The sequence below is a fragment of the Passer domesticus genome, chromosome 15 (genome assembly GCF_036417665.1).
Source record: "Passer domesticus isolate bPasDom1 chromosome 15, bPasDom1.hap1, whole genome shotgun sequence".
Classification (NCBI taxonomy): Eukaryota; Metazoa; Chordata; class Aves; order Passeriformes; family Passeridae; genus Passer; species Passer domesticus.
In genome coordinates this window covers 3,178,795-3,191,265 of record NC_087488.1, presented here as the reverse complement: position 1 = coordinate 3,191,265, position 12,471 = coordinate 3,178,795, and the positions used below count along the sequence as shown (strand labels likewise).

The following is a 12,471-nucleotide window of genomic DNA, read 5'->3' as shown; positions in this document are numbered from 1 at the left end:
GTCTGCTTGCACCATGAGGGAGGAAAGCCACAAAGATGAGAGGTGCTCTGTGAGAAAGGGGTGAAAATACTTGCACAAGGTTCGAGGGACCTGAGACCCTGAGTGCCATCATGGTGTGGGGGGAGAGTGGTCAAACTGGGAAGGACCAGGGTGAAACTGGGCCAGGGCTCCTGCCACCAGAAGCCTGCAGAGCCCCAGGGGTGGTGAGGAGACCTCAGCTCCTGCACTGCCTTCCATCAGTGATGAGGGATCCTTTGAACCCCAGGAAGAAGAATCCACAGAGCTGCAGCCCAGAGGAGGCAGATGGGCCAGAGGGACACCCACATTTCTGCAGCCACCCTTCAGGAGCCTCCTTGGACGTGTCTGCTGGGGAGGCAGCTACGAGCACACCCGTGTAAACAAGGAAATGGGTTTCCCTGCAAAGCTCCCGGTCACCAGAGCAGCTCATCCAAAGTCCAGCTGCCCAGGGTTTATTACCCAGTGCTTTGTCTCCGTTTGTTCCCACTGCCACTCGCTGTGTTTGTCAGGTACGTGTAGAACAACAAGGTTCAGGAGCCCTGGAGACAACACACGGAGTTACAGCTCACCAGAAGGAGTGGTGAGCACGTGAACTTTGCCTCCCTAAACACTGCCCTGCTCTAGAGGACTTACAAACCTTCCCGAAAGCCCTGCCGGGCCAGGCCCAACCCTTTTCCCTCCAAACACCAGACTGCAAGGTTTCTAAACATGCCTGGCTCTTTCTGATTAAAGTAATCACTCAGGAGATTAGTTTTTCCTGCTGTATTTACACCTTGGTGGCTACAAATCTCCCTGCGCCACCTCTCTCTGGGGGTTGTCTTGATGTTTTAAGAAATGAGCAGTCACCTCTTGGTATGTCCCACCACCACACAGAGCTGTGCTCTCACTCGGATTTAGGCAGTGAGATACATGGAATGAGAAGGAAAACCCCTTGGCCCTGAAATTCTGCAAGGCTTGGAGAGGCTGAATGATTGTGTAACTCCAGAATGGTTACTACAGAACATGTGGAAAACGGTGAGTAGCTTTGGACAACACCAGAGCAATTCCTGTACATGCAAACCCCACTGATCAAGTGCACTACCTGCCTGAGCTTCAGCCATTTACCCCTCACGGCTCAGAAACACCAGCAAAATGCCAGCCGGGGTCAGAGGTGTTAGTGAACAATCCACTCACGGCCAGGCTAAACCTCTCCGAACTGCAGGGAACAGCCCGGAATCTGCGCTCAGGAAAGGCGGAGGCACTGGAGCCGGCATTCCCTCCGTCCTCTCCCGGGCACTGAGCGCGGGTCTGTGCCTGCTCGCCCTCAGCAGCCCCACTGTGCGCTCTGCGGGGCCCCGCAGCGCCGGCCCGGCCGCGGGCCTTCACCTGCCGCGGCTCTCAAAGGAGCCCCGCACAGCGCGGGAGCCCCGCACCTTCCAGAACCTTCCCTGGCCGCCGCCTCGCCTCCATTTCCCGCAGCCATGCACGGACCCGCTGCGGCTGAGGGGCAAACGGCACCCGGAGGGGCGGGCAGCGCGCCCGGGGCAGGGTCTGTGAGGTCCGCGGTGCCGAGGGGCGGCGGCAGCGGCGGCCCCGCTCCCGCGGCCCGGCCGGGCCCGCCGCTCCCTCACGTCAACAGGAAACCGCACGCGGCCGCCCGTAAACACCGCCCGCGCCCACGTGACCGCGCGGCCCCGCCCCGGCCCCGCCCCGCGCGCGGCCCGCCCCCGCCGCCCTCCCATTGGGGGCCGCGCCGTTGTTGACCATATACGGTCAGGTACTACCAAGCCGCGGGCGGCGGTTGGCCGGCCCCGCGCGTCACTCAACGCGCGCCGAGCGCTCCGCAAACAAAGCGGGGCCTGCTGGGAGTTGTGGTCCGAGCGGGGGCAGGGCGGCGGGACGGCGCGGTGAGCGGGAACTACAAGTCCCAGGGGCGCCGCGCGGGCCGGGCCGCGCCGCCCCGCCCCGGGCGGCCGTGGGCGGGGCTGGGCGGGCGCCGTGAGTCAGTGCCCGGTAAACATTGGCGTGAGCCGCCGGCCCCGCCGTGCTGGCGGCGCCCTGAGGGCGGCGGGGGCCGGGGCCGGGGCCATGGACGAGCTCAAGCACCAGGTGATGATCAACCAGTTCGTGCTGGCGGCCGGATGCGCCGCCGACCAGGCCAAGCAGCTGCTGCAGGCGGCCCACTGGCAGTTCGAGGTGAGGCCGCCGCCCCGGTACCGGCCCCGGGCGGGTCCCCGCGTGGGGGCACCGCGGGGGGTTCGGGCGGCGAGGGTCGGGGCCCGGCCGAGCGGGCACGCCGCTGTGCCCGGGCCGCCCCAGGCGCGGCGGGGCGCGGGCCGGGCCCGGCGGTGCCCGAGGGAGCGTGGGCGCCACGCGGGGCGGGGGAGCCGATCCGCCGGCCACGTTGCGCGGGGGGGGCGCGGAGCGGGGCTCGCAGCCTGCCGGGCCCCGCGCCGGACCGCGGCCGGGCCGGGGCCGCCGAATCCGCCTGCTGTGCCCCCGCCCCCGCCGCAGCCCTCCCGCGTGGCCGTGGGCTGGAAAACCCCGGCGCAGCCTTTCCCACGGCCCTGCCCCGGGGAGTCGGAGTGCTCGGGCAGCCGTGGGAGAGGAGCCTTTGTAGGTCAGAGCTTTCCTGGCTCCAGACGCCTTTTCCTCTGGCTCGCGGGCGGGATACTCCGTGACATTGACAGGGGTTAACGCCGCGCGTGGGGCAGGGGGAGCTCCCCGGTGCCTTTCGGGGTGCTCAGCTCCTGCCGAGACCCCCGCACCTGTGCGGGGAGCAGAGAGCACTGCAGTTGCCGTCGCCAATAAATCGCTTTCTAAATAGGATTTTTCCTTCTCTCCCGCAGCTCCCTGGGTTGGAGCTGATGGATTTGACGCTAATGGCACCTCGGTAATTGAAATGTCTGTGCTGTGCTGCGGGAGCAGCTCTGAGTCAGGCTGGGGAGCAGGAGGCTCCGTGTGCTCCTCTCCGTGCCTGGAGCCCCTCTCCTCTGCTGCCCGGGCTGTCCCGGGCTTGTTCCGTAAGGGAGCAGCGGCCGGGTGGAGCCGGCACGGAGACCCTCCATCGCCGTGCTGGCACAGCATTCCCACACGCTCTGTCACCGGCCAGGAGGCATCCCAGAGCGAGCCGGGTGGGCTTGCCGGGGTGGCGGAGGAGCGGGCCGGCCATGCCCCCGCCGTGCCCGGTGCCCGGGAGCCCCGCGGGCGAGGGCTGTGTGGGCTGTGTTGCATGTGTAACGTGCTGCGGCGTTTGTTTACCAACACAGCCTGACTGTGGCCCTCTGGGACAGGCGGGATCCTCTTCCACCACCTCCGTGCGTGTCGCAAAAGAGCCGGGGAGGGATGACAGAAGTTTAACGTGTCTTTCAAAAGGCTTTTTCGCAGAACTTTGCCACCGTTTGGCGAGTTGCACAAGTACAAACAGCCGTCTGCTGCCGGCTGGGCACTCACATGACTCAGAGGAAGCTGGGCTGTAAACAAACGCTGCCGTTACCATGTTCCCACTCACTTTTGGTGCAACGGTCAGATAATTCCCTTTGCAAAATGGCCGCTGGGCACGGCTCCTCTGGGAGCCACGCTGGGGAGGCATCGCCTCCCGACCACTCCAGCCTCTTTTCTGGGGTTCTCCCGAGGTTTTTGTTATCCCAGCGCAGCACCGGTTTGCTGGCTGGCCTGCATCTGCATTGAGCATAAATCGGGGGAGTTCAGGCAAGTTCAGTACGAGGGAAGGCAGCATAAATTAACCATCTCCTTGGAGTCAAAGCACTCCTCCAGGGGCACGCGTGAACGCGATCAGCCTGCTTGTACCTGAGGTTCTGCTCCTGCCTGTGAGGCCACCACGGGGAGAGAGAGCTGTTCTGCACTGGGGAGGGAGCCAGGCTAGCTCGGTGGCCCAGTGACACACAGCAGGAGCTGGCTTGTCCCAGCTCTGCGCCTCTGTCCTGCCAGGGCACTCCTGGCATCCCTCTGCCCTGCCCAGGACCTTTCCTTTGTGGGCAAGTGTCCCACTGGCTGCCTGTGACAGCCCCGGGGTGTTTGTCACCAGCAGGAGCGAGAGGGAGGCTGCTGTGAAGCACGGGCAGCTTTGGGGTGCTGGTGTTTTGGGACCACTTCCCTGGGCTTGGGCTGCTTTCGAGGCTGGCTGCTCTGGGGCCGTTGTGTGTAGGAAGATGAAGTGAGGGCTGCAGAGTGGATTGGCTCTGTGTGAGTCTTTCCAGCCCTGGTAGACCCGGAGTTTTTCCGGGGCGGAAGGAACATGATCCAGGACAGTGAGCAGGGTCAGAGGTCAGGAAAACATTTGGGATACAGTCACCTTTGGCTGTAGTGTGAGCTGATCAGAGTCTGTCCCATACTCGGGGTTGATTAAGGAGCCATTTTTTTTCATCCCATCTATCCCTGGGGAACAGGGCAGTTCATGGCTAGGGTGTGGATTGTCTCTCCCACTCACTGTGACTCCTCTCCTGTTTCCTAGGGACCCTGGGCAGGCTTTCTCCTCTTGTGCCCAGTTTAATTTGCAGCTCTCACAGCTCTGTGGCCCTTCCATGCCTGCAGGGATGGCTGCTGTGGGTGCCAGCTGGAATGGCACTGCCAGCCCAGCCCTCCAGCAGCTGGAGCAGTGCCATGGCTGATCCCAGGGGGAGGTTTACAGGCCCAAGAAAGCAACTTGGAGTGTCTCTGGGTGAAGGCTGGCACTCGGGCTCCAGGGCCTGGCTTTTTGGGAGAAGCCAGGGAGAGCAGCTCCTCCGTGGCTGGAACCCAGCAGGTTACCAGGCAGACATTTCAGAGTTTGCTGAGTCTCACATGGGGCTGGGCAGTCAATCAGGCTCCTTCATCTGTAGGAAGATATTATTTGGCTTTATGTGGTCATTGCCCTTGGGGCTGTTTGGGAAGGATAAGAAGAAACTGCTTCTAAAAAAACCCACCCATTCCTTCCTTTTCCTGGTGCTAAGAGCCTCTATTCAGTGTAGGGAGGTTGTGTGTGGGGAACAAGAGGAGGAGCAGGTGTCTGGCTTTGCTCGCTGTGTCCATGGCTGGATTTCATTTCCTCTTATGTATTTAAATTTCCTGAAGCCCCTTCCTTGGTGTTTCAAGGACAGGGTGTCCCAGGGCTGCCCCTGCTGCTGGGTGTCCCATGCAGGCAGGGCTCACACCTCCAGCCACCCTCTGCCTGCCTGAGTCACCACAGGTGCATCTTGGCACCCTGGCAGAGTCCCTGTGTGATCCCTCCTGTGAAGCTCCTGGGTTTGCATCCTGGGAGGGAGCACAGTGGCCTGGTCACCTGCTGAGTGTGGCCAGGCCAGGGCGTGGGGCTGCCCTGCTCCCCTGCACACCAGGGTGGCACAGGGCAGTGGGGCCTTGGCTCCAGGGGCTGAGCTGGGCTCGGGCTCCTGCTCCAGCAGGGGAGCCTTAATTGGCTTTGCTGTTGCACCAGTCACAGTGGCACTTGTGACGCTGTCTGGAGACCAGGTGGCATCAGTAGCTTTGGTTACATGTGTGTCCCTGGCCCCTGTGGCACCAAGGGAGCGTGGGGCCCTCGCACACCAGGCTGGGGCTCCACAGGTCCCTTGTGCTGGGCACAGGAGCTGTTCCTGCTGTGCTTGGGAAGGGGCAGGTGGAGGGGAAGAGATGCTGTGTTGGGCAGAGGGGCCTGCAGTGGCAGAGTGCTTCCTCTGCCCACTCACAGCTTTCAGCACTGGCAGGGATTGCTGGGCAGCTCAGGGGGACAGCAGGCACCTTCTCTGCCCCCGTCTGCCAGTGGCACAGTCCCAGATATGAGGCCACTTGGAAAACAGGAGCACAGAGCAGATTTAATCAGCTTGTGGTATCTGGCTGTGCCCACACCTCTGCCTGTGTTTCCCGTTTGGTGTCACCCCTCTCTTATCACGATCTGTCAGCGATAGGGCCTCTGGCTGTTGACGTGGGACCTCACCCAGGACAAAGGGTAGCGTGGCAGGGGGTGTCACTGCCACAGAAGTGTCTGTGTCGGACATTTCCTTGATTCAGGGCCGTGTGCTGTCCTGCCCAGAGCTCTCTGCAGGGCCACAGACCCTGTTCCATTGCTGCTGCCTTGCCATCTCAGGGAGCTGGTGGGTCCTGCCTGCGGGAGCTGAGGGCTCTGAGCTCGCAGCGTGGCCGGGTGCAGAGTTCAGGTGCTGTGTTATTGAATGCAGCTGTTGCAGGGCAGAGCCTTGCCAGCCCAGCTATTGCACACTCCCCCCGTGGTCTGGGAGCTGCCAGACTCTGCAGCAGGAATTGCTTCCCCCACCCAGGTCTGGATCATTGTTTGCAGACATTGCTCTGGCTGCCACCTGGTCGTACCAATAGTTTTCTGCTATTTAGTCAGGAAACCATAAACCTCTTTGCCTTCCCAGGGTCTGCCAGCCTGGATGTTTGGGGAAAAATTAGTTTTCCCATTGGATCAGTGAGCTGAGCTGACTTGCTGTCATCCTGGCCTTAGGAATGACACAGGAGCCTGTGGACACTGGGATGAGGAGCATGGGTGGTGGCAGGACTGTGGCTGCTGCAGTTGGACAGGGTTTGGTACAATCTCCCTGCGCTTCTCCCAGGCTTTTCTGCCTTTTTTACCCCAGCAGCTTGGGTAACCCCAATCCCTGGCTCTCAGAAAGGGAGCGGAGTCTCAGGTAGAGTGGCAACACCCAGCCACAGTCCCAGACCTCACACTCCAGAGTGGAGACCTGAAGGCCCTGGGGAGAGGCCTGAAGGGGGTTTTCCTTCAGCCAGAATTAAATCCAAATCAGTTCTCCATCAAGTCTCATCTACAGCTGAATCAAAACATCGATTTCTAGCCCTGACTCAGTTGAAGCCTGGCACAGAACAGGAGTCACCATCATGGAATCACAGAATGTTTTGCATTGGAAGGGACCTTGAAGGAAGGTCACCCCCCTGCCATGGGCAGAGACACCTTCCACTACCCCAGGTTGCTCAAGCCTTATCTAACCTGGCCTTGGACACTTCATGGATGGGGCAGCCACAGATTCTCTGGGCAATCTGTGCCAGGGCCTCACCACCCTCTAAGAAAAGAACTTTTCACCATTCCTGCATCAGCTCAGTGCTGTGTATCCCCAAACCTTTTGCTGCCTCTGCTCCTCCCAGACCTGGGCTGGGTGTCTGCCCTCCTGACCATCTTCTTCCCCTGGCCTTCCCTACCTGCAACCCTTCTTGTCCTCTCACATGCCTGTGGCATGTGACATATTTACCAGACTATTACTGGTTTTAACTGGAAGCTACAAAACCATGTCAGTCCCCATCATGCTCTGTCTGCAACTGGATTGGAAATGTTCTGGCATATGGGGTGGGCACCTGCTGCAGCCCCTGCCCTGGGGATCTCCTGGTGGGAATATGGGGACTGTGATCATGCCCTGTTGAAGACATGCCTTGAACTGGTTCCTGCTGGGGTTGGATTTGGTTTCCTTTGTTTCCCAGCACACGGTGGTTGCAGAGTGTCCTTGTGAGTTGTGAAACACCTGCTGGGTTCTGCCCCAGCAGTAGCTGCTTCTGGCAAGGATGGTGGTCCCAAATACAAATGGTGACCACCTGCCCTGGTGTGAGCAGATGGCAGGCGCAGGTCCCAGCTTGGGGACAGGGAGCAGCTGTGCCCTCAAGGCCCCCCAGGGCCTGTTTTGGATCATCTTTGGGGTCCAGTAGTGTGCAGGGTTGAGGTGGGTGCCCAGTTTGGATGCTGGTAGTAACATCATCTTTCCCCTTTTTTTTTTTTTTTCCTTCCTTTCAGACTGCTCTCAGTGCTTTTTTCCAAGAAACAAACATCCCCTACAGCCACCACCATCAGATGGTAAGTGCTTTCCCAGCTCCCCAGCGCTCTCCCAGGGCAGAGCACCAGCTGGCGGGTGCTTCAGGCTGGTGCTCATGTCCAGCTCGCTGCTTCCCAGCTCCAGGAGGGAGGTCTGGCTGGGCAGTGCCAGAGCTGCCTGCCAAGGAAGGTTTTCCTGGAGAGCAGCTGGTGGCATAGCCTGCCCTATGCAGTGGGACAGCAGAGCCCTGCAGATGGCTTGGGGCTGCTCTTCCAAAAGGGATAGTCTGAGGGAAGACATTTTGGGCATAGCCAGTGATCCACACCAGCCCAGCATGGCAGAGAGAGCCTGGAGGAGCCTGAAGCTCTGATCGATGCAAACACACTCTTAGATACGTGATGCTTCCCATCCTGCAGCAGCCACACACAGGTCCTTGTGTGCTTGCTGGAGCGAGCAATTCCCAGAGCACTGCCGGAGCGTGGCTCTGGTGCGGCGTGCAGAGCGGCTGGAGGTGTGTAAACACCCACACGTGGGTGCTGCCTGCCTCTGCTCTCTTCCAGCTGTCCCCAGACTCGCTCCCTTAGCTTCCATGCCCCAGCAGCCCATAAATCTGCTTGGGCAGATGTGTCTTAAGGATTTACTGGCTGCTGCGGCCTTGTTTGACTCTCTGGAACAATTGGGGATTTGGAGCACGCAAAGCAAGTGCCCAGCAGGGCTGGAGCATGCCCAGTCTCCTGGGGAATGGGAGCTGAGCCTGAGCCTGGTGCCTGCAGAGCCAGAAAGCTGCAGGCCCAGGGTGGCACCACTGGGTTGTGGAGCAGAGGGGGTCCCTGACTTGGCTGGGCATGGGGGGGTCCTCTGCCAGGAGCTCTTAGCACAGCATGAGCCTTCAGACCCTTAAATGGAGCTCCTCGTGGGCAGCACAGTCAGCAGAGCGCCGGTCTGGGGGCTTCATTTGCCACAGCAGCGGGGCACAGGAGTCTTGTCCCACACCTGGTGGGAGGCAGAAGGTGGGGACTCCTCTGACCCCGTGTCTCCTTCCCACAGATGTGCACTCCTGCCAACACGCCGGCCACGCCGCCCAACTTCCCCGACGCCCTCACCATGTTCTCCCGCCTCAAGGCTTCCGAGAGCTTCAACAGCAGTAGCCCCGTGGCCTCCATGGCGACTTCCCCGCCGCCGCCGGCCCCGCCGCTGCCCCAGCACGGGGCCTTCAACCCCGCCTGGCCCACGGCCTCGCCACCCGGGCAGCAGCAGAGCATGTGGACTCCGGCCGCGCCGGCGCAGCCCGCGGGCTGGCCGGCCGCCGTCTCCCAGCAGGCCAGCGCAGAACAGAAGGCCAACGTGACCATGGAGGCAGAGAGATGAGGCCGCGGCGGAGAGCGGACGCGGCGGGGACCCCTGCGTATAAATATATATATATTTTTTCTCCCCCCCCCTCCCCAAAGAGGAGAGGAACTCCGCTGCCAGGGCGTCTGGCAGCCGCCGAGACACATGAGCAAATAGCTGCCTTGCATGGGTTTGGTTTGAAGTAGTTTTTACTTGTTCTCGAGCTGAATGGAGCTCCCCAGAGACAGCGGGAGGCTGCGTGGGACCGGTGCTGGCCTCTGCCTGGGACCCTGACGCTGCCAGACTCTTGGGGAGGGAGCACCCCCTCCTCTCTTGGGACACCGGAGTTTGCATGCCAGTGACATTTATGGAGGAGGTCCCTTCCTCAGGGTCCCCTGGGCCACCCCACCAGGCAGAGTGGGTTGTGCCTGAGTGTTTTCCCCCATCCCTTGGCCCCGATCAACTGGGTGGGGGGCAGACACCCCGTGAGGCTTGTTTTTTGTAAGGGGTGGAGAGAGCAAGGGCTGTTCCTGCAGCACCGCAGCCTCCACCCCACACACACCGTCCTCGCTGGTGCAGGGCTGGGGGACACCGGCCCTCGGGGAGGCGTCTGGCCCCTCGCCCAGCCCCGGATGGGGAGCAGGGTGAGCCCTGGTGGTCCGGCTGGGCCAGCACACCCTCCCCTCCAACCTCCCAGGATGGGGTTTGCCCCAGGGCTGTTTTGCATGACACAGTGTAACCCTAGAGACTGGGATCGTTTTTAACCCCTCTGTTCTTTTCTCCCGGCGGCTGGAAGTCTCTGCGGACGCGCCGCAGCCGCTTGCAATACACGCTCTTCTGCTTTGAACCCCGTGTCTTTGCTTCGTTTGCAGCAGTGGCAGGACTGCCCTGAGCCTGGAGCGTTTCAGGATCCCCTCTCCTGTGACTCGGTGCATCCCAGGAGGGCTGGCTGTGTTTCCAGCTGCTCCAAACACCCCGTTCCAGCCATGCAGTGACTGCCAGCTGCTTTTGGCCAGGTGCACCCAGGGCTCAGCCCCAGAAGCCCAGCTCTGCCACATCAGCTGTGCTGTGAGACCCCAGCAGGCAGGGCTGTGCTGAGTCCTCAGGATCCCTTGGGTCCTGAGTGTTTTGCTGTGACCTGGCTCCTATCCCCCCTTCCCCAGGTCCATTGGAGGTCGCTGTCCCTGCCAGACCCTTTCCCAGCAAGGCTGTGCCCCAGCACTCCCCAGTCAATAATTAATTTCAGTCTCTTATTTGTGTTGCTAAAATAAACAATGTAGGAGGGATGGTTTCACCGGGGGTGCCTCTTGGACAGCCTGGGCAGGGCCTGGGAGCAGGGGCTGGAGCTGGGGCTGGCCCTTGTGAGCTTCCCTGCATGGAGTTGTGCTGGAGCTGCCACCCTTAGTCCTGCCCCACTGAGATGAAGTGGGTCAAGCTGGTGAGCCCTGGAGTGAGCTGTGGTGGGCACATCCAGGCCAGTGTGGAGTCTTGCTGGGAGTGGGGATGGTCTGTGAGGTGGGGGGCTGCAGCACAGAGCCACCCAGGGCACACAGAAGGGATTTGTCCCCAGCCTTGAAGAGAGACAACTGCCTGAGAAACACAGGTGAAGCCACAGGGGGACCTGGCTGGTGAGGAGGGGAATGTGCCTGTGACCCTGCAGGGCCACCAGGAGCCACAGGATTGGAAAATCATGTGCCAGACCACAGACCTGGTGATCTGAGTGGTCAGAGAGCTGATGGGGACATGGCACAGCCCAAAAGTGCCAGACTGGCTGCCCTGTGTGTCCCCAGGAGCTCAGGGACTGCAGAGGAGGCAACAGAAGGAGCATCTCTGGCCTGTGGTGTTACCCCGCTGCAATGAGTGGGTGCCCGGGCAGTGTGACCCCAACTCCACCAGTCCCCAAGGCCAGGCAGCACAGCCTTGGTGCATGTGCCCCTCCCCAGCCCCCCCATGCCATTTCACAGCCCTATGGCCAGCCTGGACACCTGTGAGCTTGACACCAGTCCCCCAGGAGCCTGGCTTTGTCACCTGCACCTGCAATGCACAAGGACAAACAGCCTTGTGTGGGGCATGACAGCCTCAGCAGCTCCCCAGGGAGTGCTCAGCAGCAGCACTGCCCACGTGGCAGGGGACACTCAGGACAGGCGTGAGTGTGAGCACTGGGGGATGCAGCACATCCCTGTGGTGTGCCAGGAGCAGAGCTGGGGGGTCTTCATCGCTGAAGGGGGAGAAGCAGAAACAGTACAGGGGGACAGCCATCCCCTGCAGACCCGTGCCCTGCCACCACCCCGGTGCCAATGCTTGTTCACAACACCCAAGCTCTGCTCCATCTGCACCTTGTTCTTATCTGGGTGCTCCACCATCCCGTGACCTCCCCTCATCCTCCTCGGAGCCACCCACCATTGTTTATCCCCAGCTCCACCAGCATGGCATGGCAATAAAATCCTGAGCTGCTTTTGAGTGGGGATGTGCCAGGTCTGGGCAATCCTGTGCCCAGCCTGGTTCAGGCACCAGCCATGGCACAAGTGGCTCCTGAGCTGTGCCCAGAGACTGTCCTTGCCCTGGTGTCACCCCTCAGCTGCACTGCAGCTTCCTGCAGCCTCCTGCACTGCTCCTGCAGCTGGCCCAGCACCTCCCTGCCAAAGCCCAGCCCCTGGGTGAACCTGGGTGGCTGCAGAACCTGGGCAAGGCAGGGAGGTGTTTAAGGTAGCCCCAGAGAGGGGCTAGTGAGAGCATCCTGAGAGATGCCCCAGTGTGTTCCTGGCGAGTGGGATGTGGGGTTGCAGTCCCCAGGCCTTTGAGCTTGTTCAAAGCTCAAACCTCCTGAGACCATGGGCAATTGGGCACCTTCCACATCCTGCAGCTGCTTTATTCTCACCAGCACCTTCTCCAGATGGGCAGTCATGTCCTCCAGGTCTCTGAGCTGGCTGAAAACAGATACCAAAGTTTGCTCTGGGAAGCTTCAGCTCCTGCAGGCCCCCAGCAAAGCAACATCCCAAACCTGGGTGGGCTTATAGTGGAGACCCCCTGGCACTGCTGCCAGGCCCTGGGCACGGCCAGCGCTGGGGTGTTAGAGAGGACAGTGACCACATCCCCCCAGCCATGGCAGTGCATGAGGCAGAGGGACAAGGGGGCTGCATGGCTTGGGGACTCAGGTAGGCTCAGTGTGGCCCTGCTGTTCACCTGGCAAAAGTCTGGTGGCACAACCTGGTACAGTGGCCTGGCATGACAGAGCTGTCAGTGCCCGCAGAGCTCTCGTGTGGCTCACAGGTCCCTGTGGCCTCGTGCTGCTCCAGCCAGCCCAGCCTGTGTGGGGCCTTGTGGGCCAGCACTGCAAGGCCTCAGGACTGAGCTCCCAGCCAGATCTCCTGAA

The 12,471-nt window shown here is 61.2% G+C and overlaps 1 protein-coding gene across 1 annotated transcript; it reads left to right on the top strand.

Moving 5' to 3' along the window:
* The first annotated feature begins 1,892 nt into the window (after positions 1 to 1,892).
* On the top strand, positions 1,893 to 9,945 carry UBALD1 (UBA like domain containing 1). Its single transcript, XM_064390197.1, has 3 exons — positions 1,893 to 2,193; positions 7,751 to 7,810; positions 8,817 to 9,945. The coding sequence occupies exons 1-3, from the start codon at positions 2,086 to 2,088 to the stop codon at positions 9,135 to 9,137; spliced, it is 489 nt and encodes a 162-aa protein (XP_064246267.1). The 5' UTR covers positions 1,893 to 2,085; the 3' UTR covers positions 9,138 to 9,945.
* Positions 9,946 to 12,471: the final 2,526 nt, after the last annotated feature.